At 37.0% G+C, this 27,466-nt stretch overlaps 1 protein-coding gene across 6 annotated transcripts in view; it reads left to right on the top strand.

Moving 5' to 3' along the window:
* Nucleotides 1-25,006, top strand: part of PKN2 (protein kinase N2) — a 56,549-nt gene extending 31,543 nt beyond the window's left edge. For 2 of the 6 annotated variants that reach the window (XM_075039070.1, XM_075039075.1), the window contains 21 exons: nucleotides 1,272-1,423; nucleotides 3,376-3,471; nucleotides 6,033-6,150; nucleotides 7,810-7,955; nucleotides 8,061-8,274; nucleotides 11,062-11,247; nucleotides 11,552-11,661; nucleotides 13,517-13,660; nucleotides 13,799-13,874; nucleotides 14,196-14,370; nucleotides 14,644-14,773; nucleotides 15,222-15,358; nucleotides 15,449-15,524; nucleotides 15,611-15,702; nucleotides 16,733-16,909; nucleotides 17,494-17,556; nucleotides 17,648-17,724; nucleotides 19,201-19,343; nucleotides 20,685-20,792; nucleotides 22,433-22,513; nucleotides 22,594-25,006. In XM_075039070.1, the coding sequence (XP_074895171.1) occupies nucleotides 1,272-1,423; nucleotides 3,376-3,471; nucleotides 6,033-6,150; nucleotides 7,810-7,955; nucleotides 8,061-8,274; nucleotides 11,062-11,247; nucleotides 11,552-11,661; nucleotides 13,517-13,660; nucleotides 13,799-13,874; nucleotides 14,196-14,370; nucleotides 14,644-14,773; nucleotides 15,222-15,358; nucleotides 15,449-15,524; nucleotides 15,611-15,702; nucleotides 16,733-16,909; nucleotides 17,494-17,556; nucleotides 17,648-17,724; nucleotides 19,201-19,343; nucleotides 20,685-20,792; nucleotides 22,433-22,513; nucleotides 22,594-22,797 (2,705 nt within the window). In that variant the 3' untranslated portion in view covers nucleotides 22,798-25,006. The remainder of the gene's footprint in view (nucleotides 1-1,271; nucleotides 1,424-3,375; nucleotides 3,472-6,032; nucleotides 6,151-7,809; nucleotides 7,956-8,060; nucleotides 8,275-11,061; nucleotides 11,248-11,551; nucleotides 11,662-13,516; nucleotides 13,661-13,798; nucleotides 13,875-14,195; nucleotides 14,371-14,643; nucleotides 14,774-15,221; nucleotides 15,359-15,448; nucleotides 15,525-15,610; nucleotides 15,703-16,732; nucleotides 16,910-17,493; nucleotides 17,557-17,647; nucleotides 17,725-19,200; nucleotides 19,344-20,684; nucleotides 20,793-22,432; nucleotides 22,514-22,593) is intronic. The other 4 variants (XM_075039071.1, XM_075039072.1, XM_075039073.1 and 1 more) reach the window with 4 other exon arrangements.
* Nucleotides 25,007-27,466: the final 2,460 nt, after the last annotated feature.

The following is a 27,466-nucleotide window of genomic DNA, read 5'->3' as shown; positions in this document are numbered from 1 at the left end:
GCACATAAGACATCTTCTCCCCATGACACCTCATAATTAATAATTTGTAAGCTACTAGTGCAATAACTGTGTTTTCTAGTAATTGAGGATTTCAGGAACTTCACTCATCATCCTAGTTTCAATTCAAGGAAAATTAATTAAAATTGGGAAAAAAGACTGTACTGTTGGTATGGAGTGAATATTATTTTTCAGGACACCAACTGTCATTTGCCCATAGAGAAGGTATTCTCTCATTTGTTAGGGTAGAAGAAATCAACAGCAAAAAAAAATTATTACAGTGGGCATGATTTATTCTCTTTTACAAAAAGGTTGAAATAGACTCCATTGCGACTGTTAGGGGAGATAGTTAGCTAAAAGGACAGTCGTGTTGGAAATAGTTAAGTACTAGGAAATAATCCAGTGGCCACTTATTTTCAGTTCACTAGCAGTTCATGTTGCAGAAGCGGAAATATGAACCAGTGATTAGGAGACTTTTCTGGAGGAGGATAGAAAAGTTTAGGAGTTTGACTATATAATTTGATGGATAAAACTAACTTGCATTCCATTAAATTAATCCAGCAAGATGGAGATCTAAACACAGTAATATTGTCAAACGAAAAAGCTTTATCCTTCCCGCAGATCGCGGTTGTTCAATAACCTGTCTGCCTATATATTCAGTTACCTCAGGATTCTGTTATGATTCCAGAGCAAAAATTGTTCAGCTTTATGACTAAGGAAAAGTCTCGTTTTATCTATTCTTAATTTTGACGTAAATTGTGTCTGCAGTGTTCACACTAGAATCAATGAGGATCTACATAATATCTGTATTTAGACCATGCTCATTAGAATTGAATATTATTGTCCAAGTTTGTTTTTAAAACACTTTGATTTAAAATCAGGAGTGTAAGAAAGCTTAATGGAAAACTGCATTTTTAATTGACTCGAGACATTCCAAAAGAAATAAATCTCCTTTGAAACGAAAATAGACCTAGCTGCAAACCTGCCTATTTTACCACTCCCGGAAGTGATTCATGTGAATTAGGACATGTGTAGGAGTCACTAGGCTTTCGTGAGGCTTTTCATGTTAAGGCGCATTTGCGGTGCTGTTGCAAAGTAGCTCTGGACGGGAGGGTCAGTCTTAATACTTAAATATGATGTTCTAGCTTTGTTTAATCTATAACTTAATAGAATAGAGTTTAGGGTGGTTTGTGGGGGAGGAGTTTGGGTTTTGGTGGTTTTTTTCTTCCCTGCCCCCCCCCCCACACACACTACATCTTACCTTTAATTCACAGATTGTCCTAGGACTCCTGATACTCCAAATAGCGATCCTCGTTTTTCTACTAACAACAGATTGATGGCCTTAAAGAAGCAATTGGATATAGAACTGAAGGTAAAACAGGGAGCAGAAAATATGATACAGATGTACTCAAATGGCTCTTCAAAGGTAAGGCTTTGGAATGCTTAAAGAACATGAAATGACTGTGGATTTTCATGTTGCTGTGGCGCGAATGTATAATGTATAAACAGTATGCAATTTCAGTATTTATAGTTTGGGGTTTGTTTTTTTTTTTAAAATAGTTATGTCAAATCTGCTACAAATTACTGTAGCATTTGTTGTTGTGGTTTGATACCCACTCAAGTGATTGTATTATCGTTTGTCCGCATGCAGTTCAACCTAAATAGCAAATCCAGCTTACTAAATTTAGTACATCTAGTAATCTTTGATCATGTGTGATTCACTTAGCAGCAAAGCTTGGTATGACACTGACTGGTATCTGATGCTTTTCCTAGCTCCACTAAAAAATAAAAAAAATTTAAAAAAAAAACCAACCAAAACAGAACAAAAACCCACTAGTTTAAAGTTGTAATGTGCATGATAATTACATAAAACGCAGCATTGCCAATGGTCATCTAGTTGTAGTTGGCAGGAAAAATATTTGTACCAAATATTTGTTTTAATAAGAGGTGTGTAGTATTCTGTTATAATCTGCATTAGTACACGTGCACATAAAATACACATAAAAATACTTTGTCTTTTTTACAGAAGTGTGGTATTCTAGAGGAAGCATCTGATAGCACCAAACTGAAATTAAAAATAAAGCCACACGTATTTCTAGATCTGAATTTTAAACACATGCTCACTTGCACTCACTCTCTCTTGATAGCACCAGAAGTTCTCCAAGGAGGTGGAGGGGAAGTGTTTGCTAACCCCTAAATAGGTTTGACTTACTACATAGTCCTAACTATGTAATAAAATTCATCATACTCTTAAGAATCCCTCCAAAGAAAGATGAGGCAAACCTTTTAAATGAAATAAAAACAAACCAAACCCCAAACCTAAAAACCAACCAAAAAAAAACCCCAAACCCCACATTTTATAAGGGAGTCATAGTTCTCAAATGAGAAAAAATGGAGGGGGGAGGGAGAATCCTCTACTTACCTGCCCCTTCACTAGTTACTCATTACCTGTTCTTTCTATTTACTTTTACTAAATCATTAAGGAGATGAATTTCCAAACTAAGGGGAAACACAAGCACAGTTCTAACAAATAGTATGTAGTAGCTTAGTTAGATGTTTCTGTGTCCAGACAATAGTAAACAAAATTGGAATGTTTTAAGTTCTTAACTGACTGAGCCAACACCTAGCTAGTTCAGTGAACTGATTAAAACAAAGTGTTTGACTTGAAAAGTAGACATCTGTGAATTGTGTTGCTACCCCTTGTAATTGATACTTCCAGAAAGTGTTGGAAAGGAACTTCATGTTTTTGAGTGAACTTCTGCTAGAGACTGGTGAAGAGGCAGATTACTTTGTATCATCCTACTGTATGACTTTGTTATACCTCAAAAAAAAATTACAGTCAATGCTGCTCACTCCCAGAAAAATGAGTTTAGAGTAGATGGACCGTAGGTGCCATCAAGCTCGTTCTATCCCAGCAGCACTTCTGTTGAACCAGCTGGTACTTTGGTAACCTTATCTCAAAGTGACCTGTAACCTACTAGCCTGGGGCAGATGGAAGAAATATCTGGAGTGCACCTTATGACTAAGGGCCTGGGAATGCTGTCCATGCACCACAGTCCCTCAGCTCCTGGAAACCCTGGAGTCTACATCCTCTGGGGCCATGTACTTAACATCAGGTACACTTAAAAATAATAATCAGCTGACCCAAATGGATCAAAAGACATACATGAATTATGTTCCTAATAAACCCTCAGTAAGTAACCTTATAACAGCCTGAGAAAACTTAACTAAACACTCAAGCTATAATGTTAGACTTTGCTAGCAGGCTTTGATCAGACTAGGTAGAAAGGATAAATTCTGGCTTGCTTTATGATTGAGGCATGTAATTAAAATTGATGATTGAATCTTCTCTTTGCAATTGGTAAATGTTTAAATCAGCCTACCAGATTGGGTGTATATAGTAACTGGGCTGGGGAGAGCAAGCTGGAAAACACAAAAGCATTGCCGGCTGCTTCAACAAACAGGATGAAAATGGTGCGTATTCATTCTCTCATGTTCTTAATACTCAGTAGTGAGTTAATTTGGCATGTTTAAACTGTATGCTTGAGCATGGCGGCTATGTTTTAAAAAGCAGAACTTAACACAGCTCAAGTGTCTGGATGAGGTGGGGGAGAGGGGCAGAAAATTCCCAGCTTGATTCAACCCTAGTAGTCCAGTAGTTCTTTAAAATGTAGTCACAGGTCCCTCTTTAAAATGTCTTAAACTCTTTTGTGACCTTCATTCATGTGTACTATATGATCTAATTTCAAATGTGTATTATTTTCAGACCTAAATTTAATGAAGGGGGAGTCATCATTTGTTTCTCGAAAATGAAAAAGCAGTCTGTTAGTAGTAATAAATGCATCATCTTATGGGAAGGTTTGCCCTTTGTACTTACTCTACTTGCTTCAGTAAGATTTAGCTCAACCTATTCGGACTTAAGTGTTTCTGTGGTATTGATCATCTTTCCTTGGACTTGTGTGGATTCTCTGAGATCCTGTGACAACTTTGCATACCAGTTTTACAGGCACTGTCAGTTCTTCTATACTCAGCAGGTGCCTTGAAATACTTTGTATTCGGCCTCCAATACTAAAAGAGCTGCTGAGTATAACACATCCATTTTGATTCTGAAGATGGGATTTCTGTCTCTTGAAAACAGAAGGTTATCTCTATAATCCTGAATTACCTCCATTGTACACATTGAAGGGCTGATGCTGCCCCTGAGCGAGCAAATCCATTGCAGTTAGAGGATACGAAGGACAATCAAGAGCAGCAAGATGAAAAATAGAGGTGCAGATACAGACAAAGAAATGCTTACAGCATATTTATGCATCAGAATGATGCATGGATAAGGTTTCATACAGGATTCTAGAGTTGCTTGTAATCTGTTACTTAGATCCTATACTCTACTGTAGGCAGTGGTTATTTCAAAAGTTGACATCTGAATTTGAGAAGGCATTTAGGAAATTCAGTGTACTCATTAAATAATTGGATAGCTAACACGGAATCTTAAAATATGAAAACTAGTGCTTTCTCTCTGAAATGTAGATTAATACTAAAACTTAAAACCAAGAGTTCTGAGACTATGGTGTGCAGAGGGGATGCAATTTTTCCCCATGGAGCCAAAGCCTTTTTATGTGTATGTTTTGGTGTATCTACCCTGCAGAACATAGGGCAGCATTAAAATATCTGAGTGAGTAATGCAGTAGGCCCAAGGTCATAGAGGAGCTCTGTGAAGGTAAATTTCTCTCTTCTTGGCATACTGATTTTTGTCACAGTATACTTGATGGCGCCAGTATTTCTAGCTCTGGGTATCCGTGCTACACTGCATTCTGTGTCTTGGTTGTGGTAAGGGGAAGAATTTAATTTCTTTAACTTCTTAAATAATTGATAACTTCATTATAAAATTAAAAATATAAGTACAAACCATGTCCATGGGAAAGTAACTTATTAATGAGGTTATAGAGTGGCTACAAAATGAGTTAACCAAAATACCCTTTGGGCTATAACAAGCGTGATACTCATCTACACTGACTACTATTAATTACTGTGATTGATTTGGTACTGCACAGACAGGACAAATAGACTGCCTTAAATTTTCTTATACCCCTTTTTTTTCGTTCTTACTGCAAGTCAGATCACCCTTAAGTTATCTGGTAATTCCCAGAATATACAGAGAGCACCATGCAGCAGCCATAGAAGCACATGCACAGTTCCACATACAAGAACCATTTGATAATCCATTTTAAGTCAGATCTCCAGTAGCTGGAGGACAAAAAATGGTATACCGAAGAAATGTGTGGATGGCTGTTTGTGCTCCTGACAATGAAATGGTATTATCAGTTAACTGAAAGTTCATCTTCAGAAACGTTCTCTTCTAAACTGCTTCTTGTGTTACTGCTTTTGAAAAACAAAAATTGGTTAGCTTAGTTTATTAGATGAAAAGTACTGTACTTTAAGTTGCTGATGAAATAGCTAATGAAGTAACCCTAGTATATTACGTATTTATTAATGCAAAAAAATCCTCAGCTTTGATTTGTTCAGAAAAACACACTGAAGACTTATTTATAATGTGCTGTGTAAGCTAACTTGATGTTTCCAATTTCAAGCTCAAGTGAATTAGTACAAAAATTTTTATATGGATTTAGTCTAGCAAATTTGTCTGTTAGAAGAGTTCTCATCATACAGTCATTCAAATTTGAGTCATTCTACATAGGGTGGGAGGTATTTTCACACTTAATATCTTGCCCTTTCTTTAGTATCAGCTTACAAAACATTAATCTACACATGTAACGTCACTAGATCATTCCTCCTTTATTCAGCTTTAAACAGATACAGTTTCCATTGGAGTGGCTTATAGTCTTTAATCAGCCAGAATATGCCACTGTCCTAACTTAATTTCCAGTAATATCCTAATGTGGTTAGATGAATTGGTCTGCTATACTGAATGAACTACATAGATTTAGTTCTTGTTCCTAAAGCATGTGGGTTTTGAAGCTTTCAATGTGTTTTGTTCCATGAAGAGTTTACAATTTTGTTTGGTTTTGTTTTAATAGGATCGAAAACTTCTTGCCACAGCTCAGCAGATGCTCCAGGACAGCAAGACAAAAATAGAAGTTATACGGATGCAGATTCTTCAGGCAGTCCAGACCAATGAATTGGCTTTTGATAATGGTGATGGAGTAGAAAGGAAATAAGAATCATTAATGTCAGAATGCCATGTAGATATGTACCCATATGCACACTGAGTTATCATAAATTTCTAGTAGGAATGTTAGACAAAGCTTGCATGAACCAAAAATAATCGGAGACTAGGCATACCACTGTGTGTGTTAGGATGCCAAATACACGTGACTTGAAGCAAAATACCTTAAGCTTAATGAAGAGAAATACAATCTCTCTTCATCATCCTTTTTATGCCTTATGCAGTGCATTTTTACTTTGTGGTCTTCAGTCTCCCTTCATGCATGCTTTCTTTTGTCTTAACAATAACTAGTAATTTTCTTGAAAGCATATAATCTTTTCGCTATCCTAAAAAAAAAAAAATCTGATGCAGATTCAAAGCCTGCTTGTCATACTTAAATAGATTGACCTTATTATTAGTAATGGGAGCACAGATGGAGGTGAATTTTTGCTCTCTTTATGGGTATTTAGGCTAGACTGAGTTGTAAACAACTATTTTGTAGTAAACAACTATTTTAAAAACAACAAAAAAATGAGTGGTTTTAAAACAACCTGACTTGAAATACTCATGCTGCATTTCAGAAGTAGTTTTAAACTTGCGTTTATTTGGAAATCTTTAAATAAATAAAAAAGAAAATTACCCTTGAGCTATAATAGCATGAGTGTACTATAAAACTGTGGGCATATTGGTACATCTCTAAGTTTTGAACTTTACTTGTGTGCGTTTCTGAGTATTGGAGTTGTATTATGATGCTCGTAATCAGGGCCTCGATATATCCTAGATAATGAGAAACCTGTGTGTATGTTCTGTTTGGGGGGATGGGGGGTGGTTTTCTTTGTTTGTTTTTACAATTAGGACACTTCTGGCTTTTTTTTTTTTTGAACACCTCATCTTAGCACATGGATTATGTGTATCATTTGTTCAAAAGAAAAAGAAAGGCATTCAAGCTAGAAAGGGCTTTCAAACACCTTCAAATGCCTTTTTATGTTCCTACTACACTTAGAGCTTTAAACAGAAAGGAATATATCCAGGAAACTTTCTAATTCTGTTTAGGAAATCTGAACACTGTAAGAAATAGACATTAGAATGGTTAACCGAAATCATTTGGGGAAGGCAGTGTATGGGACCTCTTACGTTCTCTGTGCTGGCAGGAGCCAGATTCCCTGCGATTTTGTGTGAAGCAGGAGAATTATCAGAAACTGATCAGGGATCTACTTAGCTACAGAGTAGTTTGAAAGATAAATCCTCAGAGCGGTTCAGAAATGTGGAAGTCTCAAAACCTCCTCTTGTCAGCTGAATGATGTTGGGGAGATTTGGCTTTTGTCCCTTAACTCCCCTGAGTACACATTCTTTTTCTCACATCCTCTAGCAATTAGAGCTCTTCAAGGAGTAGGACCTGTTTATTGGATTGAAGCCCTGATCAATTATTTCTTCCTTCAAATGCAGATGTTTAAAATTTCACTGTTGCTTTTGACATACCTCAAGCTTTTCTTTGGACTACCAAATCTGCATCTCTCACTTTTTTTCTTCTTTTTTTTCTTTTTTTCCTCCCTTCCTCTCTGTTTGTATGGGGGGGGGGGGTTAATATTAAAGAAATTAAACATGGGCATGGTCCTCAATGAAGATTTTTTGTTTATATCTCTTTGCAGCAAAACCTGTGATAAGCCCTCTTGAACTCCGAATGGAAGAATTACGGCATCATTTTAGGATAGAGTATGCTGTAGCAGAAGGTGCAAAAAATGTAATGAAATTACTTGGATCTGGGAAAGTTACCGACAGAAAGGCACTTTCAGAAGTAATTTACATCGTTACAATTTTTTATACTTTATTTTAAATGTTTTTTCACAAAAAAAAATTTTAAGTATTTCAATTTTCAAATTTTTTTTTTTATTTTAAAAAGGCGCAAGCAAGATTTAATGAATCAAGCCAGAAGTTGGACCTTTTGAAGTATTCACTGGAACAGAGATTGAATGAACTTCCTAAAAACCATCCCAAAAGCAGTATTATTATAGAGGAGCTTTCATTGGTCTCTTCACCCACATTAAGTCCTCGTCAAAGTGTAATATCTACTCAAAACCAGTATAGTACACTGTCCAAACCAGCAGCTTTAACAGGTATGATTTATGGAGCTTCTTTTATTTTATTTTATTAAATTGTTTAAAACAAGTTTTTAATGCCAACTTTATTTCTTTCTGGACATATTTCATTGTTGTTCTTTTCCTAGATAAAGGCATTTAGAATTTCCAAGTGTCTATGCGCCAAAAAAATACAGATAAGTTTCTTTGATTTATTTGTTGACCTTTCTATAATCCTATTGAAAAAGTGAAGTTCTGGCTTTAAGTTAGGTCACTATGGAACACTATTACTGGCGTTTACCTAACGCCTTTCATCTTTAGATTATCAAGCACTTTAAAAGGTGGGTAAGTATCATTATCCCCATTTTACAGATAGGGAAACTGAGGTGCAGAAGGGTTAAGTGGCTTGCCCTGGTCATACAAGTAGTCAGTGGCAGAGCTGGAGATAGGCACCCAGCTTTTCTCCCAGTCCCTGTTTTACCCACTGGACCACACTGCCTTCCTAGGTGGTGAGATTTATGCTACCAAAACATGTGTTATATTTCTAAACCAAAGAGGGAGGTCCTAACAAACGTGCATGGAACTATTGAAGCCTCTGTTTATTGGTTTGAATTGTTTTCCTTGCAATTAAACATGGAGACTTTTTTTTTTTTTAAGAGACTTAGCCTACTGTGAGGGAACAGTACATTTATATATAAATATAAGACTTAGGAACTTCTCATAGCTTGGGTTCACCTGGAATTGTTGTCTTCATTGGAAGTAAACTGTTTCAAGAGCTGAGCTATGCTTTAACAAAACTCTTAAAACATTTGCCTCCCAGCGTTCTTAAAGAAAAGCAAATACTTTTGACTGCTTGGGGGTGTGTTGCTTTACTAAATTTACTTAGTACGTGGTCATATAAGCATTACTAGTACAGATAGGTTTGGGTTTTTGTTTTGTTTCCTAAAACATTTTACATGTAACTATTAAACCAACTATTAACAATCTGTAATTCAATGTTACTCTGGTTATACATGTATAACTGAAACCAGAATTTAGTTTTGAAGTACTGCAGGGTTATATTTTAAAACAAAAAGAGGAACTTTCCTGCTGAGCTGCAATAATAATAAAATGGAGCTAGTCTACTTGTCTTCCATTTTGGTTCAGTAAGACATGTAGCAAAGGGTAAAAAGCATCAGGACCTCAGCTGAGAGCCCTGTAAAGTTGCAGAGTGGTGAGGGGAACTTGTTCATCATATGGAATCTCAAATGATCAGGGACCATGTGCAGGAAGTATCGTGACTTGGTTTTAAAACAGCTGGGTTTGGTTTTGTTTGGTTTTTTTTTATTCTTTTCCTGTAATACATAATCATGGGTCAGATACATTATAGTGACAAATACTTCTTTAAACGTGATTTATTAATACATATGAACAGTTTCTAATAGGACTTATCAAAACAGAGCTACATGCTTGCAAAGTTCTTAATAGTTTCATTTTCATATTGGCTACACAAAGAGCTTTTGTATTGAACTGGATTTAAATGAACAGTGTCTTTGTGTTTTGCCTCTAATACTGTGAAAAACAGATCAGTGCTACTGTCATACTTTTTAAAGTGCATCAATGGAACTTTTCTAAAATGCATCCAGTCCTTACACAAGATTATAGCCTTTCTGCTTATTAATTTCTTCTTCTTTTTTTTTTTTTTTTTTTCCTAAACAGAATTTGGGAACTAAGTATTCTTTTACCTTTTAACCTCTTTTGGGATCCAATAGCATCTCTTTGTCTTCATAGCCTAATGCTTAGCTGTCACTTACAGCTGTTAGTTCCCTACAGGATGGGATTTCTTCTCAGACTGGTTTCTTGGTGTCTGTTCTGTGGGCTATAATGTTGCCAGACCATTTTTAGGTCAAGTCTGACTTAAGTTTTGTTACAAAAGAGTACTTTGAAGTTTCACAGTAAAGTACATTTGCTGTCAAAAGAACACTGCATTTAGGAGCTGCATTTCTAGCTGACAGTATGATTATGAACTAGCTAACTTCATCACTTCTAATAGTTAATTTTGTTAGTGTCAGTGGTGTCACAGTTTCACAGATGTGATCTTATACAGGATGAGGTAAACCTACTGTTCTAGTAACCATCTGTGGTATTCAGATGTTTCTGGGCTGCTGGAGGAAACTCTTAAATTAGAACAGCAGCCTCTGTACCTCATTTGGTTAAAGATGTAGGAGATTTTGAAGAGTAGCCTCTTGTTTCAGCTTTTATAAATCAAAATTCAGTCAAGTTGGAACAATTTGATTATTCTAAATTATGTATTAACTCAGATTTGACTTTAGCATGCAGCAGGCAAATGTGATTTCTGAATGTACCTTAAACAAATTCGTAGTCTCAATAGTCAATGTGTTTGTTTTAATTACTGAAACAATGTATCCAATATTAATTGGCTTTATAAAACTCATGAAAAATTCTTATTGTCCCATCTGCAAGATCCATTGTTTTAATAAGAAACTTAAGATTTGTCATCGTAAAAAGTGACATTGCTTACAAGTTGAACCCAAGTCAGTTAGGTTCTCAAGTGAAGAAAACAGAGACATGGAACAAAAACTTAATTTGTATTATTTTGGTGAACTGCTGCTCCTTCTAGAAGGTTGAGTCCCACATATTTGACTTCTAATGCTTATTTTCAGTGTATTTGTCTGTCTTGGATCTGTCTTTTGATTTCATCTGGTATTTCTGTTATACCCTGCAGGGGTCAGAATGTGAGCTGTTGTCATAAATCAATCATTAGTCATTCACTTTGTTTACTTAAGAACAGAAATCTTTGATAAATCATTGTCTATCTTGTTCCAGGTACTCTGGAAGTTAGGCTAATGGGCTGCCAAGATATTTTGGAAAACGTCCCTGGTCGATCAAAAGCCACATCGATTACGCTACCTGGTTGGAGTCCAAATGAAGCCAGATCATCTTTCATGAGCAGAACCAGTAAAAGTAAAAGTGGGAGTAGTAGAAACCTTCTGAAAACTGATGACTTGTCCAGTTCAGTATACTCTTACTTCTCTTATTTTTATGCATATCTTTTACTTACATTTTAATGTGCATGCTGTGTTCTGTAATTTAAAATACCAAATTGATTTGAAGCTTTAAACTTATTTGTTCCTTCATTCGTTGTAAAAAAAAAAAAAAAAAAAAAAAAAAAAGCCAAAACCACAACAACACTATTATGCCCATAAGAACCAATTAAATGTGAGATTACATTTTTAAGGGAAACTTACTGAAGATTTTTTTGTTTGTGGAAAATCCTCTTAAAGATTTAAGCTGAGTTTGTGTACTTTACTTACAGATGAAGTCTGTGCTGTACTGAAGCTGGATAACACTGTGGTTGGTCAAACTAGCTGGAAACCTATTTCCAATCAGTCATGGGATCAGAAATTTACACTGGAACTAGACAGGGTAAAAATGTGGTTTTACTTCATTGACAGCTATAGTCAATTCTTTAGATTAGTTACATGTTTGGTTTGGGTCTTTTCCCCCCCCTGTTGTGATTATGTTCAAATTTCATATGTGCAAGTATTCCCATCCTTAACAGAATGAGCTCCCTGGGATTAACCTGTTATGCTGGGCTGGCATTCTAGAAATTTTACCTTTTCTGGCCTACAAACTGACATACTGTGTTTATCCAAGAGCTAACACTAGCATCTTTTTGGCCTGTGATAGATGGTGTTTAAATTTTTATTAGGATCATCAACTTCTCATTATTTATCAGTAAATTCTAATATCAGATACAGTTTGGATATTTTGGTAAAGCTATGTCAGAATTTTTACAGTGCTTCTGTAAAAGTTTTCTCATGTCAGGCTGATCAATTCTTCAGGAATAATAAATAAATTCACTAATAGCTCTTTCCTAGAACTTTAAAGGTTTCTTGGAGGTCTTGAGTATCAAAATGATACTTGATGTTTCTTTCCTCACACCTTTTGAAGAGAATTTGTTATATAGGTTTAATCAAGCATTTGTTTTTTAGATACCTGATAGTCATAGTATTTTAAGGTACAAGGATTTTTTTTTTTATCAGTGTTTAAAATAGCCTGAAAACTAGAGTATATTTTAGGAGCCTAAATGTCATCTCCAGTACATATTCAAAACAAATGAGAGAAGAAAAGAAGAAAAAAAAAAAAAAAAGCCACCTTCCTGGTTTTGCTCTCTCTCCACCTCACCCCACCCCTCCGAGCCCCAAACCAGATTCCTTCCATCTAGGAAGGAAGCAGTTTTAGACCTGCAGGCAGAGAAATTCGGGTTCCAGTTAGAAGTAGTGCACAACAAAATTAGCAGCTGTGGAGTCCTGAAGCCTTGTTTATTCTCAGATTAAGACTAGAACTAGTCAAAGTTTAGTACCTGCTCCTACCAGCCTAGTATGTGTCATGTTCGCTATTTAAGAACTCAATATTAGATGCCTTCTGGTGCCAGAAAAGGACCTTGCTGCTGCTGGGTGTGACCACGCATCCTTCTGTATTTGAAACGCACATTCCAAACCCCATCATTTTTTTAATCTGTCCTCCTTAACTTTTGTTTCTTTTAAAACCTACAGCTATCATATAAAGACAGTAAATTGATGCATCATGATGGAATTAAACTATGCTAACAACTTAGTAACATACAATGCTGCTGCTATACTGTATTGCAGGATTCTTCACATTTTTTAACAAGCTTTTGTAACAAGCATATAAGACACCTTAAGAATATATAAGTCCCAGCAGCAAGATGTAGCAGTAGTTCTTTTTAGTTTAAAGTTTTTGGCCCTCTTCACAACCATGTTACAAAAACGGTATGTATTTCTAGAGATACTGTATAAAGTCTTGCATCATGATATGTATGCAGGTACTAAAATGTCACTATGCAGCCGTGAAATGCAATTGATACTTGTAAATAACATGGAAAACTAGTAAAGCTGAGGTTTCTAAACACAGGTAAAAATTTGTTGTCAGAGCTTGAGCTAAAAGAACTTGAACTATCACTTTTGTTAGACTGACTTAGAAAGTCTCGTGACTGTTTGTGACTCTCTCCTACTCTTGGGGGAATTTTACACTTATACTTTTATTGGACACTGGCTATCACATCTGAACAGAAGTGAAACGCTACGCTTATCCTAGCGAGAGCTTGCTCAGTATGGCTAGCTAGCCCTGGCACTCTTTAAAAGTAACAGCTCTGCATCTTGATCCTTGAGTTGCTAGACCTTATGATTGTACAGAGGTGACTCTTCCAGAACAATTACTAATAAGTAATTTACTGTATACATGTTGCCTGTTGCAGTCACGTGAATTAGAAATCTCAGTTTATTGGCGTGACTGGAGATCTTTGTGTGCAGTAAAGTTTCTGAGGTTGGAAGATTTCCTGGATAACCAACGGCATGGCATGTGTCTCTATCTTGAACCGCAGGGCACTCTGTTTGCAGAGGTAAGAATGTTTCTTCAAAGCACTTGAGCATAGTTCCAAGTATTATATTGCAGAATAGTTTAAGAAGTTTTTCTTAAACTTTTAAAAATGCATTTTGTTCTGAAACTTGAATTATAACACACATTATTTAAACTGCAGGTTACGTTTTTTAATCCAGTTATTGAAAGAAGACCAAAACTCCAGAGGCAGAAGAAAATTTTTTCAAAACAGCAAGGTGATTGTTTAATATAAATATGTAAAGCTTAAAAAATTGTACAGACCTGTGATATTTTTTATACAGAGACCTAATATTTGCCTGTGAATAAAGCTGTTGATAATGATTTGGCATTGCATTTAGAAATGTTTTGTTTCAGAATTCCTCATTATGCATTAGCATTTAATAGTGAGTAATTAGGAATTGCTAAGGAATATGACAAATTCAGTTTGTTCTTCATAAACTATAAACTGATTAATATGAAATTTTTTTAATTATAGCTTTTGGTAATAAGTAAGGAAATTACATGCACTCTGTTTTCTTTTTTCACAATATCCACAGGCAAAACATTTCTCAGAGCTCCTCAAATGAATATTAATATTGCCACTTGGGGAAGGCTGGTAAGAAGAGCTATTCCTACAGTAAATCACTCTGGCACCTTCAGCCCTCAAGCACCGGTGCCTGCTACTGGGCCAGTGGTTGATGCACACATTCCTGAACTAACGCTGCCAGCCAGGTAGGTGATATTTACAATTTTTAAGTATGTTTAAGAGCAAGTGTAACAGTGAGATGCTCATGCCCTAATGTACGTAATATATGTCAAATCTGTTTATTCTGCAAGACTGCAGACTTTTCAATGTTTTAATTTTGGACATCCATTTCATAGTCAGATCTACACACACAAGATTTGTTTTATGAGAAATCTACATAACATGCAGTTTTAAGTTGGTTTTCATACTATTAAAACAGTCTCTGCTATACACTGAGGAGTTACTTATTCTCTTGCCAGTGACTCTCCTGTAGCCAAATTGGACTTCGAACTTGAGCCTGAGCCTCCACCTGCTCCACCCCGTGCATCTTCCCTTGGGGAAATATGTGAATCTTCCTCTGAGATAAAGGCTCCTGATGTGCCATCTCAGGCAAGTAACTAAGAATTTTGGGCTATGCCATTTAACAAGGTTGTGATATTGGCATCTTTATGATGGATTTCTTCCCTTATATTTTAGCATATGCTCCCTTAACTTACAGAATTATCTCAACAGAATGTTCCAATTACTCTTGGTGACAAACTGTTTCCGTGGTTGGTATGTTTAATTCTCCATGTCATTGGTTCCACCACAGAAAAAACAAAAGCCAAAAATCATTAGAGTATTCAGGAGAAAATGATTTTATGAACAAAGAGCAGAACGACTGGAGCAATAGGTTTCATCAGTCTGTTAGAAGCTTGCTTATCTGTATCATCTTTAAGTATACCATTTTAGCTTAGATAATTCTTGTGTTGAGAAATTCACATGCTTATAGTAAAATTTCTGCATTCATTTGCTTTCACAGTAAGTTTTAAATTCTCAGACTTTTTTTTCTTCACAGGATGAAGTAACAACTTTTGATTTTGAAAATGGCAGAAATAGTATTGTCCCAAAAGTCCAGCCTGAAATAATCTGTGAGCCTGATGCTCCCCATTCAGACAAAAAATATACCAACACCCGAGAGCCTGAAGACAGAAGGTAAAAATGCAGTGGTTTGTTGTTGATCTGAATAATATTTCTTAAAGTTAACAAACTAGAAAATTTTTTGACTGTTTTTTATTTACATAGATCACAACAGAGATTTCAATTCAGTCTGAAGGATTTCAGATGTTGTGCTGTACTGGGCAGAGGACATTTTGGAAAGGTAAAGGTCAAAAGGCTGTATCAAATGTCAAGGCTGTATCATAAACTAGAACAGCTCTTAAATGAATTGCGTATCTTCTGTTTTAGGTGCTGTTGGCAGAGTACAAAAACACAAATGAGATGTTTGCTATTAAAGCCTTAAAGAAAGGAGATATTGTTGCTCGTGATGAAGTAGACAGGTCAGTTTGTAAAATATAATACATGGATTCCATAAATTGTGTTTTCTTTCTGCATGCAACACAACTGTAAGCTCTACAAACAGTAGTTAAATTCAGTGAAAGAGCAAAACAAGTTGTCATCTCCCTGCTTAGTTGGCTGCTGGAGATGTGTAGTCTTTCTTCTGGGGCAAGGACGGAGCAGTGTAGCCCAGGAATGCTGATTTGTTCTAGTGCCTCTCTTACCATGCCTGTACTACAGCTCTGACTTAAAGCTGATCCTGTTTTTCATTTCGGTTCTCTTGCAATTTTTTATTCTAATTACTTGTTGTATGGACTTCCATCAGATTTCAGGAGGACAGTGACTATGTTTTCTTTACTGGCAGAAACACCTGTGATAATATTTCTCAACCTGTAACATACTGTCATACTTTGTCCATCATATTTTCCCTTAAGTCCTGTGTATGCTGCACTGTTGGGGTTTTTTTTAATCTTTTTGCCCCAAAACTCAGATTTTTCTTTGCTTGGAAGTGAAGTGGCAGTTACAAAACTGTCTAGTTTTAGCGCAAGAACATTCATTTGACTTGCAGGAAGAAAGATAACTGTATTAAGAATAAGCTACAAATTAACTAATTGTCTTAAGGAGAAATAATCTGGAATTAATATAGATAATGTCTATAATATTGTTACTGTTTTTCCACTTTATGTGTTTTATACAATTAAAATGAAAATGGATTGAAGCTAATGTCACATGGTATCAATGAATACTTGATGCAAGTCTGAGTATTTGGAAGGAAAATTGGCAGGGTACAATTTTCATGGACTGCTAGGTTTACTTTTTTGTGAAAGCTAAATGTAACTTTGTGGAAATGCTGGCATCAGCTTAATGTGTGTGCAAGTATTAAAACCTCTGTCTTGAAACAAAAAAAGTTCTGTTCTTATCCTGAAGGACAGAGGAAAAAACATAAGGTATAAATCACCAGTAGTTTCTGGGAGTTGAAAAATTGTGGTTCAGGATTCAGCTTTAAATTTCTACTGATTTTTCTGTTTGCAGCTTGATGTGTGAAAAGCGAATATTTGAAACTGTGAATAGTGTAAGACATCCCTTCTTGGTGAACCTTTTTGCTTGTTTCCAAACCAAAGATCATGTTTGCTTTGTAATGGAATATGCTGCTGGGGGGGATCTGATGATGCACATTCATACTGATGTCTTCTCTGAACCAAGAGCAGTGTGAGTATCCATTCCTTTTTGTGGCATTAAGTGAAGGGCATTTTGTTCAGTGGATAAGAACTAAGATCTTTATCACCACATGCCTCTACATTATGTCATTTCAGTAAATACTGTTCAAGTTTGTAAAAGGGTCAGAGATTCTAACTGATTTTGTCAGAAAAAGACATATGCAGGTTTAATGTGCCTGAATCTACACTGAATTCAAAAATTATATACAAGTATTTAATGTTTATAATACTTTTTTTTTAAGGTTACATTAAAAAGCTAAACGAAAAGTTAATATAGCAGATAAGGCTAAAAAAAGGAAAGAATAAGCCAAACTGGAAATCCTTCAATGCCATAGCAGTGGACACTACAGAAAATTTATCCTGCAGGCTGAGTGACCATACTACAGCTCAAAAGCTGCAAGTTTAAGCATTTTTGCCATCTGGCTTTAAAACTCTGACCTTGTATAAAACTAATCTGTACCTGAAAAAGCAATTGGTAATCTTCAGAGGATGGTTAATAAAAAAAGATCAAAAATAATGGACTTCACATTCTGAAAGCAAGACTAAAATCCATTGAAATTTCAACTTTTTCAACAGATTCTATGCTGCATGTGTGGTTCTTGGACTTCAGTATTTACATGAACACAAAATAGTATATAGGTAAGTAGTCATTGACCATTTCCAACAGATGAATTTCAGCTGTTCTGAATAGTACTGAAGAAACATCAGTGATGCAATTTTGTTCATTTAGAGATTTGAAGTTGGATAACTTATTGCTGGACACAGAAGGCTTTGTGAAAATTGCTGACTTTGGTCTTTGCAAAGAAGGTAATGGCCCTTAAATTTTCTTTCTAGGGGAATTCTATAGTCTGTCTTACTCTTGACTGTTCCTTGAGACTTTTAGACTGCCAAATGCATATAGTGTATACTTACCCTGTATCATTTGAAGGAAAAAATACATTTCTGACTACAAACGTGGAGCTAGGAGGAAGTTCCTTAGTAGGGAAATATCAGGAGCATCTGAGAATAGCCCTGTTTTTTTAATTTATTTTTTTCAGTTGTGAGCAGCACCTATTCTGATTCTTACTTCATCATCTCTCTGCTTATGAATAAGGCATACTGCTGCATTTTATAAGTTAGCAGAAAAAGCATTAGGTGTTTGTCCTCATTCTAAGCACGTTGACACTGTACAATGAAATCAAGTATTATTGATTATAATATTATTGTATATTTATTGTATATTTATTGTATAATTATAATATTATTGATTATAATTATATTGATTATAATCCATACCTCACTCTTTTTGCAAATTCATTATCTATTTTTTAAGATCTGAAATAGTTGCAACTCTAAGTATATGGTAATTACATGCAAAGTATACTATAGCTAAAATAGAGAAATTTATCCCCAAAGGGAAGCCTAGATGCTAGGAAGTTACTTTCAGGGACCCCACTACTGGAAACTACCTTTCAAAGAAGACGTAAAATAGAGGTAGCAACTGAAAGTGCAGTGTCTTTCTCAAACCCCTTTGTAGGGGGACGATCCAGAAAGGTCCATTTCCTTCTCCAATTTGTATAGCCTGTCCTCTGTATCTTTCCCTTTGAGATAGCCTAAGAGGGAATTTAGTAAATTCAGTAAGCGTTCAAACATTACTGTTGTCTTCGATATCCTAGGGCAAATCCTGTGACTTTAGCTACAAACAAGTTCCATAAATGACAAAAGGAAACAAGGACAAGGAAAGCTCTTTGGTTTGCTGACTACTGCAATAAATGGTTTTCTTAAGCTTTCTGCAGCACCTCCACTTGCAGTGTCACATCAGTCCTTGTGGTGCTGATGTCCCAAACTGTGCCCCTCTTGCAAATATACAGGGCTTATTTTGTTTGAAGTTGTTTCCCTATGCTCCATGTTTTACTTTACTATATGTAGTTTTGCCACTACAGAAGCATCCATAGTAGGCAGGTTTGACTAAACTAGCGTACCACACTTTCTTCTACTAGCTAGTAGAAATATAGCATAAGATTGTTTGTATCTTTCCGAGCAAAGACAACTGCGTGACAAGGTGTAACTGGAAGCTTAATTTGGCTCACTGCATATAGTAAGGGATAGAAAAACTTACACTAAAGCATGTATGGGAGGGAAGAATGGGGGAATGTTTTACCTCATTGGCCTGAGCCTCCAGGACAGGCCCTGGAACTACAGTATCAGCTGAAGTTGCTCTAGAGAGAGGTTTTACTTGCTGGAGGAATAGGTTGTAGAGTGGCAGAAAATACTGCTTGCTTTTCATTATCTGTAACTTTTCAGGAATGGGATTTGGAGACAGAACAAGCACGTTCTGTGGCACACCGGAATTTCTTGCTCCAGAGGTGCTGACAGAAACTTCCTACACAAGAGCTGTAGACTGGTGGGGTCTTGGTGTACTTATCTATGAGATGCTAGTGGGTGAGGTAAGTTCTAGAAGATACAATGGAGTCATAAAACTAATGTATGTTGAAAAGGTTACAAAACTCAAGGTACTAGCCTGTCAACATGTAATATGCCCTATTTGTCACAGTTGTATCAATACTTGTATATACAGTATGTATAGGCATACCTAGTTTTACCATAAGCATCTCAATGTGTTTCATCAAGAAGAAGTAGTATTAAACACTGAGCAGCTACTTACCTGCTACTAGCTGCTGTAATGCCACAGAAGTTGATGAGTTGTGTCATGAGCTTGAATTATCAGTAGTTGTGGAAGTGAATGAGTTGTAGCTGGTCCAAGATTTAACCTCTAGATTTTTGTTTGTTTTTAATTACATCATTATGCCTTAAATCAAATTACAGTAATGGCACATTAATATCAGTGTCTCTAAGCAAGAACATAGCACATCTGGTTTTGGGGAGCTCAGTTTCCAGCACACATCTGTTGTCATCAAATTTGGATGCGTACAGCTATAGCAGTCTTCTGCTTTCAAATGCTTTTGGAGGGAAAATGAACTCCTTAACTCCTGTAGCTTGAATGGAAGTGAACTTTAATGCATAAAACTGGATAGTAGTGAAAGATTATGCCAAACGTAATGCTGTTTACCATTTGAATCACAAATGCACTAAACCAGAATGCCCCAGTTCCATGTAAATGAGCTGGTATAAATAAATTACTATTTACTGGTTATTAACCATTGTGTGTATTGCTTTACCTTCTGGTCCATTTTGTTATAGTATCTCCCAGGTAGCACAGTGGTGGCTTATGTGCTAAAAACTGGAGAAAAACTATAGATTTGCTCATCGTTTTTGGTTTTTTTTGAAAAAAGATGATCATTCGACTTTCACTTCCTTTCAGGTAAAAAAAAGGACAAAAAGCTTGTAGGGTGTTGCCTACATCGGTCAGGCCACTTCAAGAAAGTTTGAAAACCCTTCAGCTGTAACATACTAAAGATACTACAAAAACAAATTAGTCTTGACCACATTACTTGTGAATGGCAGCTGTCGCAAAGAAGAGCGGATACGTACTTTCCACCCTCCCTGTATATCTTGCGTCAGAGTTCAAAGAAGATCCCAGTTTTAGGTGTTTCTACTTCTAAAAGCACATTTTTTAAAGCCTAGCCCTTCAGTAAGAATTAAGGGATAATACCAACTTGCCTTATTTTTCTGTCTTCCTTATGGAAACTACCATATCTGTCTCTGGGAAAAGGAAGACTTCATTTCAGGGTGTCTAATTCCAAACTATCTGCTGAATATACATTGTTTCCAATTGTAAGTGATTTTTAAGCCTGTTTAATATTTTTTTTTTATTACTTTCATTATAGTCTCCCTTCCCTGGAGATGATGAAGAGGAGGTGTTTGACAGTATTGTAAATGATGAAGTAAGATATCCACGCTTTCTGTCTACAGAAGCCATCTCTATAATGAGACGGGTAAGAACATAATAATAATATTACAGTATTCCCCTCTTATCCTGTTTCCTCTCCAACATTAAGGAAATTAATTGCTTTTGTGAGGAACAAAATACTTTAAGAACCTATACTTGGTATTTTTTTCTACAATTAAATTTCAGACTTGCTTCATTTATGCTGTGCCATGCTGCCTGTCACCTTAAATGAAGATTGTCAGGGCCGTTCCACTTTATTTGGGAGCAAGTTTTTCTTTTTAAAATGTACAACACTAGAGGTTCTGCCTTCTTCCTGAACTAAGTTTCCTAGTTGTATCAAACTGGAGAAGTTCAGTGCTCTTTTTTCCTAGCAGAACACTGCTGCATTGACCTATTTGGTAGATTAACAGTCACATGCGTATTTTAATTCAAAGACTTTTAAATCATTTTGGTTTCTTTCCAACTGGGGCAGGGAACACCGTACACATGGCATCTGTAGTCCCATTCTTGGCAAAGAACAGCTGATTTTGTTTATGATTGTTATTAGTCCTATTCCTTAGTGTAATGCCTCTACTTACTTATCTAAAGAAGATGCTACAAGCTGTCTAAGTTAGAAGCTTATCACAGTTGATAAAAGGCATCTACTGGAGGTGAGTCAAAGCCTTTGGAAGAAGCCTCTCGACTTAAATGTCTGACACTGAGTATCAGTCTAGCACCCAATTCAGCAACGTGCAGCAGCATGTAAATTAAAGCATGTCACAGTAGTTACTGTGACATAAGTATTCAAGTAATAGCATAAATATTCTATAGCTTAAAATGATTGCTTACTCCTAGGGAGTGGTTTTCTATAGAAAGAAGGAAGAATGCAGTTTTAAGGCAGTACCTGGGGAGCGTATTTTTACTGTGAAAATTAGCATGCTGATATCCACAGGGGACTGCTGCACTGCACCCAAAGTATGTGTACCATGAACTTTGTGCTCACAATTCACTAGTTGTAGCTGTATGTGCACTGTTCCTGTCTGAGAAAGTCTTGCATAATATAGTAGACATTATTTTTTGATGGCTGCATCATGAATGTATCAACCCACCCTGATGCTCGGCACTCTGCGCGGAACAGGGGTCTGCTCACAGCAGCATGATTCACAAGCAGGAGCATCTAATTCTGTTGTTAACTAGAAAACCCTTTTATTTTTGCTGGGTGTGTAAAGCAGCATTCACCGTCTCATGGTAACCAACTGCTGTGAAATAGCTGGGCACAGGAGAGGGCAAAGTCATCTCTCTTCTGAGCCAAGCCAGAAATACTAGCTTATGTAAATTCTGTATCCTCTCCAGCAAAAAGCACACTTTTCAATCTATGGTGAACAGTAGCCCCACAAATGACCTCAGGTAGCAAAATCTGCAGTGGGACAGATGAGTCTGCTGTCTGTCTTCACAGCTAGGCTGCTGGTGGAACTGTGCTAACACGTTCAGGCATCTCTACAAGAGCACTGCTATCTCTAGCTCTGTACACACAAAGTTTTGACTTAACCTTTCTTTGAGAACCAAGAATTTTCTGTAGGTCAGGCAGTATGAATGTCACTGTCCATCTAATCTTGGTGTTGGCTCTTACACAGTAGCAGTCATCCTCCCTAGTTCTTCCCCCTGCCTCTGAATTTTTGCACTGAAATCTCTTGCATGTTTTGTCAGCTGCTACGAAGAAATCCAGAGCGGCGTCTTGGAGCAGGAGAGAAGGATGCTGAGGATGTCAAAAAGCATCACTTCTTCAGGGTAAGTACAAACTAGTATTATTTCTAAGGCCACTATGGAGTAGAGACAGGAAACTAAACATCAATTGGTTTATTTTACAGCTAATAGATTGGAATGCTTTGCTGGCCAAGAAAGTGAAGCCTCCTTTTGTACCCACCATTAGAGGACGAGAAGATGTTAGTAATTTCGATGACGAATTTACCTCTGAAGCACCTATCCTCACTCCACCTCGGGAACCAAGGATACTTTCAGAAGAAGAGCAGGAAATGTTCAGAGATTTTGATTACATTGCTGATTGGTGTTAACTTCTAGACACTGTGAAACCCCAGCTGACTGGCTCACAAGAATGCCTCTCTCGGAAGAATACCGACCCTTCAATTGCTCTCTGTGCCACCTGTAGCTTCTGGGTTTTTTTAAATCACATGAAGATCCTTTTAAGTACTGTTTTAACACTCTTGTGAAGAGTGGCCTCTGTACATTGTTTTTTATCTGAGCACTGGAAAGCAGGTCTATGGAGTTCTTAAGCTGAGTTGGTGAACCTAGGCTGTATTAAGCTTCTCACACATGGGCACACGTGGATCTGTACTGTTTCTCTCACTCTTCCACAGCAGATAACATCGCTTTTTAAAGTATCTGCCTTAAGTGGGAAAAGCAGACTTTGAGCTAGGTAATTGCTTATCTCCAGTCAGTCACATTGAAATACAAGTTTGGGATACTGATGACACTCACACAGAACATGGTTCTAGCTGGAGAAGGCAAATGCTTTCAGTTTAATATTAATCTTGTGCAGTCTGTAAAACTACACATTTCTATGTACACCTTCATCTTGTGTTCTTAAAATAATGGTATGGAGAACAGATATGCCTTGTTTTGTAAATTTTCTATGGTATTTATTAGGAAAAATGTTAAACACCTTGCCTTTGAGATAACAACAGCGTAAGTGCTTCCATTACCAAGAAAAATCCAGAAAAATCCAGAAAGTTTACCAAAGCCACTTGCCAAACAGTTTTGCCTTCAAGCTTTTTAAGCATGGCTTAAAACCCTGGTTGATATGAAGAATGTAACAAGGATGTTGCTCAGTCTAACCACAAAGAGTAAGGCATATGCATTTGCCAGGCCCATGCACTCCTGTACTCAACCTCATGCCTTCCCCACTCACCAAGTGGACAGATAAGTTAACCACCTAGATCATCCTGTATCTGCTGTACAATATCATATCACTTTTACAAAACATAAGGATTTTCAATGTATACATGCTGTGAACATGTATATTTGGAAGTTGTAATGTATTCTTACATCCAGGCAAGTAATTTAATTATACCACTTCATTAATTTTGCACAGTGGCCAAGTGAACAACACAGAAGTCTGAGTGGAAAAAATATTTGTATACATACAGGCCACAGAACTCCAGAACTTAGATTGGCAGTTACTGAGGGTAAAAGCAATATATTGTAACAGAATGTATAAATATTTTTGATAAAAACAGTGTATATTTTATAAACCCCTTAACACTAAAAAGCTGTACCTCAAAAGTTGAAAAATAATTTAGACCAGACACTGTGTGTGTTTGTAAACCAAGACCTATTTTTGGCATCTGGTGTTCTGTGGGCAAACATTAATTCTTAGAAAACCGATTTCCCACATGGTTCTTAGCTCTAGCACCATTCAGAGCTGATTGCATATGTAATCTCACAGGAGGTTCATCCTAGCCAGGAGTTTGCTGTTCATGGGCTAAGACAGTGAAAATCAGTACTCAAATGAATTCAGTGTTTGTAATTTTATTCATTAAAAGAAGAAATGCAAACCATTTGAATATGCAATGCTAAGGTGGTTGTTTAAAATTTTGATGCTGGACAGACCTGCAGGGTCAGGCAGGGGAGAGGCTTAGGGAAGGAAAAAAAAAATTAATAGGTCTAAATCAAGCATCCCCCCCTGCAGGAACAAGGCAGGCATCTTTACCAGCGTTACAAATCATGTTGGGCAGAGTGAGCCAACTTTTCAGCAATTACTTGTTTCCAGATTCTAATTAATAAGAAGCAAATTATGTTCCTGTATCTAGCTGAAACCAATACTTTTGAGGTACAGTGAGCTCACCCTTTTTGGTTCCCAAATATATATGAGCATCTAACAGGGTGCTTAACACTTATGAAAGTATCCTCAAAAATACCTTTTTGTAACTATGTCTTGTACAGAAATCTTTTTTTTAATCTAAGTAAATCACTAAAAAAAAAAAAAATTAGAGGGCAGGGGAATTTCACCCAGTTAAGCTGAAAGAAAGCACTAATTTTATCTCTGTAGTTTTTTAAATATTTTTAGGCAGATTAAGATTTTAAACCCTAGATTGTAAATATATTTTGCTATACTTTATCTGTATGTGGCTGCTCAAGCACTTTGTAAGGAAATTAGGATATTTTAGAATGGTACACTATGCATTAAAATGAAATGTGCCTTTAACAAATGTCATTCTAAGTGTTTTGCAGTCATTAATATCACAAATTAAAGTTCTAAATAGAGTAATTTGTAAATTGTGTCCCAAACATGATTTTGCTGTTTCTTGGAAGTGATTTGTCATGTTTTCTCCACAGGTAACTTCAGAAAAGAACTTGGACTCAGGAAGGGACTTGCAGAAACCCAGTCTCTTAGTGGTAGCTTAGTGTACTTCCGTTCATTTTTTAAAATGCCAAAATAAATAATTATCTCTGACCATACCTTCTTTCTGAGGCTGGAGGAAGGTAGCCTCCCCTTGCTTGGGTGATCAGCCCTTCTGAAGGGAGCAAAGACCATGTCTGTTGAAGTCTGGCCAGCTTCAATCAGCATTCTCCCTTCATAGGCTTTCTTTGAGCACAGGGGGAGACAACATTCACTCCCCTCCTGGGTATTTCTTCCATTATAAGTCTCTTTCTTTCCCCCCCCCCCCCCCCCATTATACAGGAAAGCTCTGTAAATAAACAAAAACCTATACCCAACCATCAATGAGCTTGTTCTTTAAGCAGAGAACAAAGCTTTCTTTTCTGATGCATTTAGCAAAGAAATCTTTACTTTTAAGAACAAACTAAAATTTCATGAGACCGTAGCCTAGAGCCGCTTCAGTTCAATACCTAGCTAAGCAATCCTGCCAGAAAGGGCTGGCTCCAAATGAAGATACAGTTTCAAATACCTAGTCTAAACTGCTGCTGAATTAACATAGGAGGTGCCTGAAGATGCTATGCCCTTGCCTTTGTTGTGTGTGGGGAATGCAACCCTTCAGCACTCCTGTCTTCTCCCAGGCTCACTGCTGAACCACCTCCCAGCAACAACACACGCATTTGCAGAGAACCCAAAACCTATGAACACCTGAACTGTAGCTAGTCTCCTTGTTTTCACTATAGGGTCTAGTTGTCACACAGCCTTTGCTACCACTTAGCTTTGGTAACACAAGAAGGTAGCAATTAGCTAAAACAGGCTGCAGAGCTGCAACAACCTCCTGTCCAGCTCCCCCACACCTATCCCTGCAACCCCAAGAACTGCTGGTATACCATACACACAGCTGCACACAGACATCCCCCACACTGAAGTGCTCCAGTCAGGAACAAGGAGAGCTCATTTCTGCATGTGAAGCTTCTGTAAGGAAAGCCAATTCCTTAGCTTCATCAAAGCAGCTTAGTAAAGGGGTCATAACTGCCTGAAAGATGAATTCAGAGTTACACTCCTCTTTTATCTGGATATTAACCATAGTCTACTGGGACCAGGGGTAACTCATTTTCACAATATACAGCCCCTTCAAGCATACTCCGAGTTCTGCCTCTTTGGGCTGCACAATTACTACCATCTCCGCACCAAGGGAGGTACAGGAACTGCTTGCAGAATTGCAGGAAGAGGCAGGGTCAAGCCAGGATAGTACATCCCTGCCTCCATCTGCTGCACTCCAGAGCTTTGCAGAGACGTATTTAAATTTCAGTCCAGACAGCTTTTGCTGTATGTGACAATTTCAACTGCAAATGCTCACCACTCACATGTCAAGTGCTCCTGCATAATGCCTGAAAGCATTTAAAATAAGAGCATTATTGTAAATCTAAGTTTCAGCCATTTTTAACCTGCACTGCATGCCATAGATTTAACATACTAATCTGTGCCAGAAAGTACACTCACAGTAAAAGAACTTTCACCTTTGCGTTTCCAACCTGTAACAGTACATTAAAGGTCAGGCCCTGCCTAGTCAAAGCATCACACCTTCTTGCACAGAGGTAGACAGAGTGGCTCAGAGCAAGACAGGGAAAGCCCAGGTAACAGAAAATGTTGCAACAAAGTTTAAGGAAATACATGAGAATACAATCCCTCCAGACCACTAAGAACACCACCTTTAACATCTGCACCAGATTTTATCATGACTGCAACCAACAGCTTCAGTGGTGTAACAGAACCATACACCCTTTGTTATTTGTTTACAGAAAAAAACATTGAGCTGCCACATTTCAATAGAAGAGGATTCAAACTAAACCAGCAAGAAAAGAGTGAGGGCTATTGATAATTAGTGCTATTAGCATTGGACACACAGACTTCCCCCTGGATGGCTTAGGACCAGATGTGTAGCAAGCTGACCCCTCAGCTGTTCATTTTGATAATTAAAATGAATTTGCACCTGTGATACAAAATTAACTCAGGAACCCAAAGACTCCCAGTTAAGTACATTTGTTGCTTTGCACACAAAGGGACACTGTCAGGAGGCAACTAGTTTTCAAAGCTGTTAGGTGGGGGAGGGCTGAATATTTTCTGGCCTTCACTCCTCAGCACCTGGTGCATCATTTCAAACAAGCAAGTGCTCACTTCAAACATAACAGTGCCAAAAGCTTAACCACTGGCCAGCCAGACTGCAGGGTGGACTGACAGGCCAGAACATTTAACAGAAACTTTTACCAGAAATATTTTTTACCTGCCTTTGTACAGTACCAAGCATCACAAAGATGTCAGGAAGTCAACTAAAGTTAAGAGTCCTT

Source organism: Buteo buteo, chromosome 10, assembly GCF_964188355.1.
Source record: "Buteo buteo chromosome 10, bButBut1.hap1.1, whole genome shotgun sequence".
Lineage (NCBI taxonomy): Eukaryota > Metazoa > Chordata > Aves > Accipitriformes > Accipitridae > Buteo > Buteo buteo.
The sequence above is the reverse complement of the archived record's forward strand: the minus strand, read 5'-3'. Positions and strand labels throughout refer to the sequence as shown.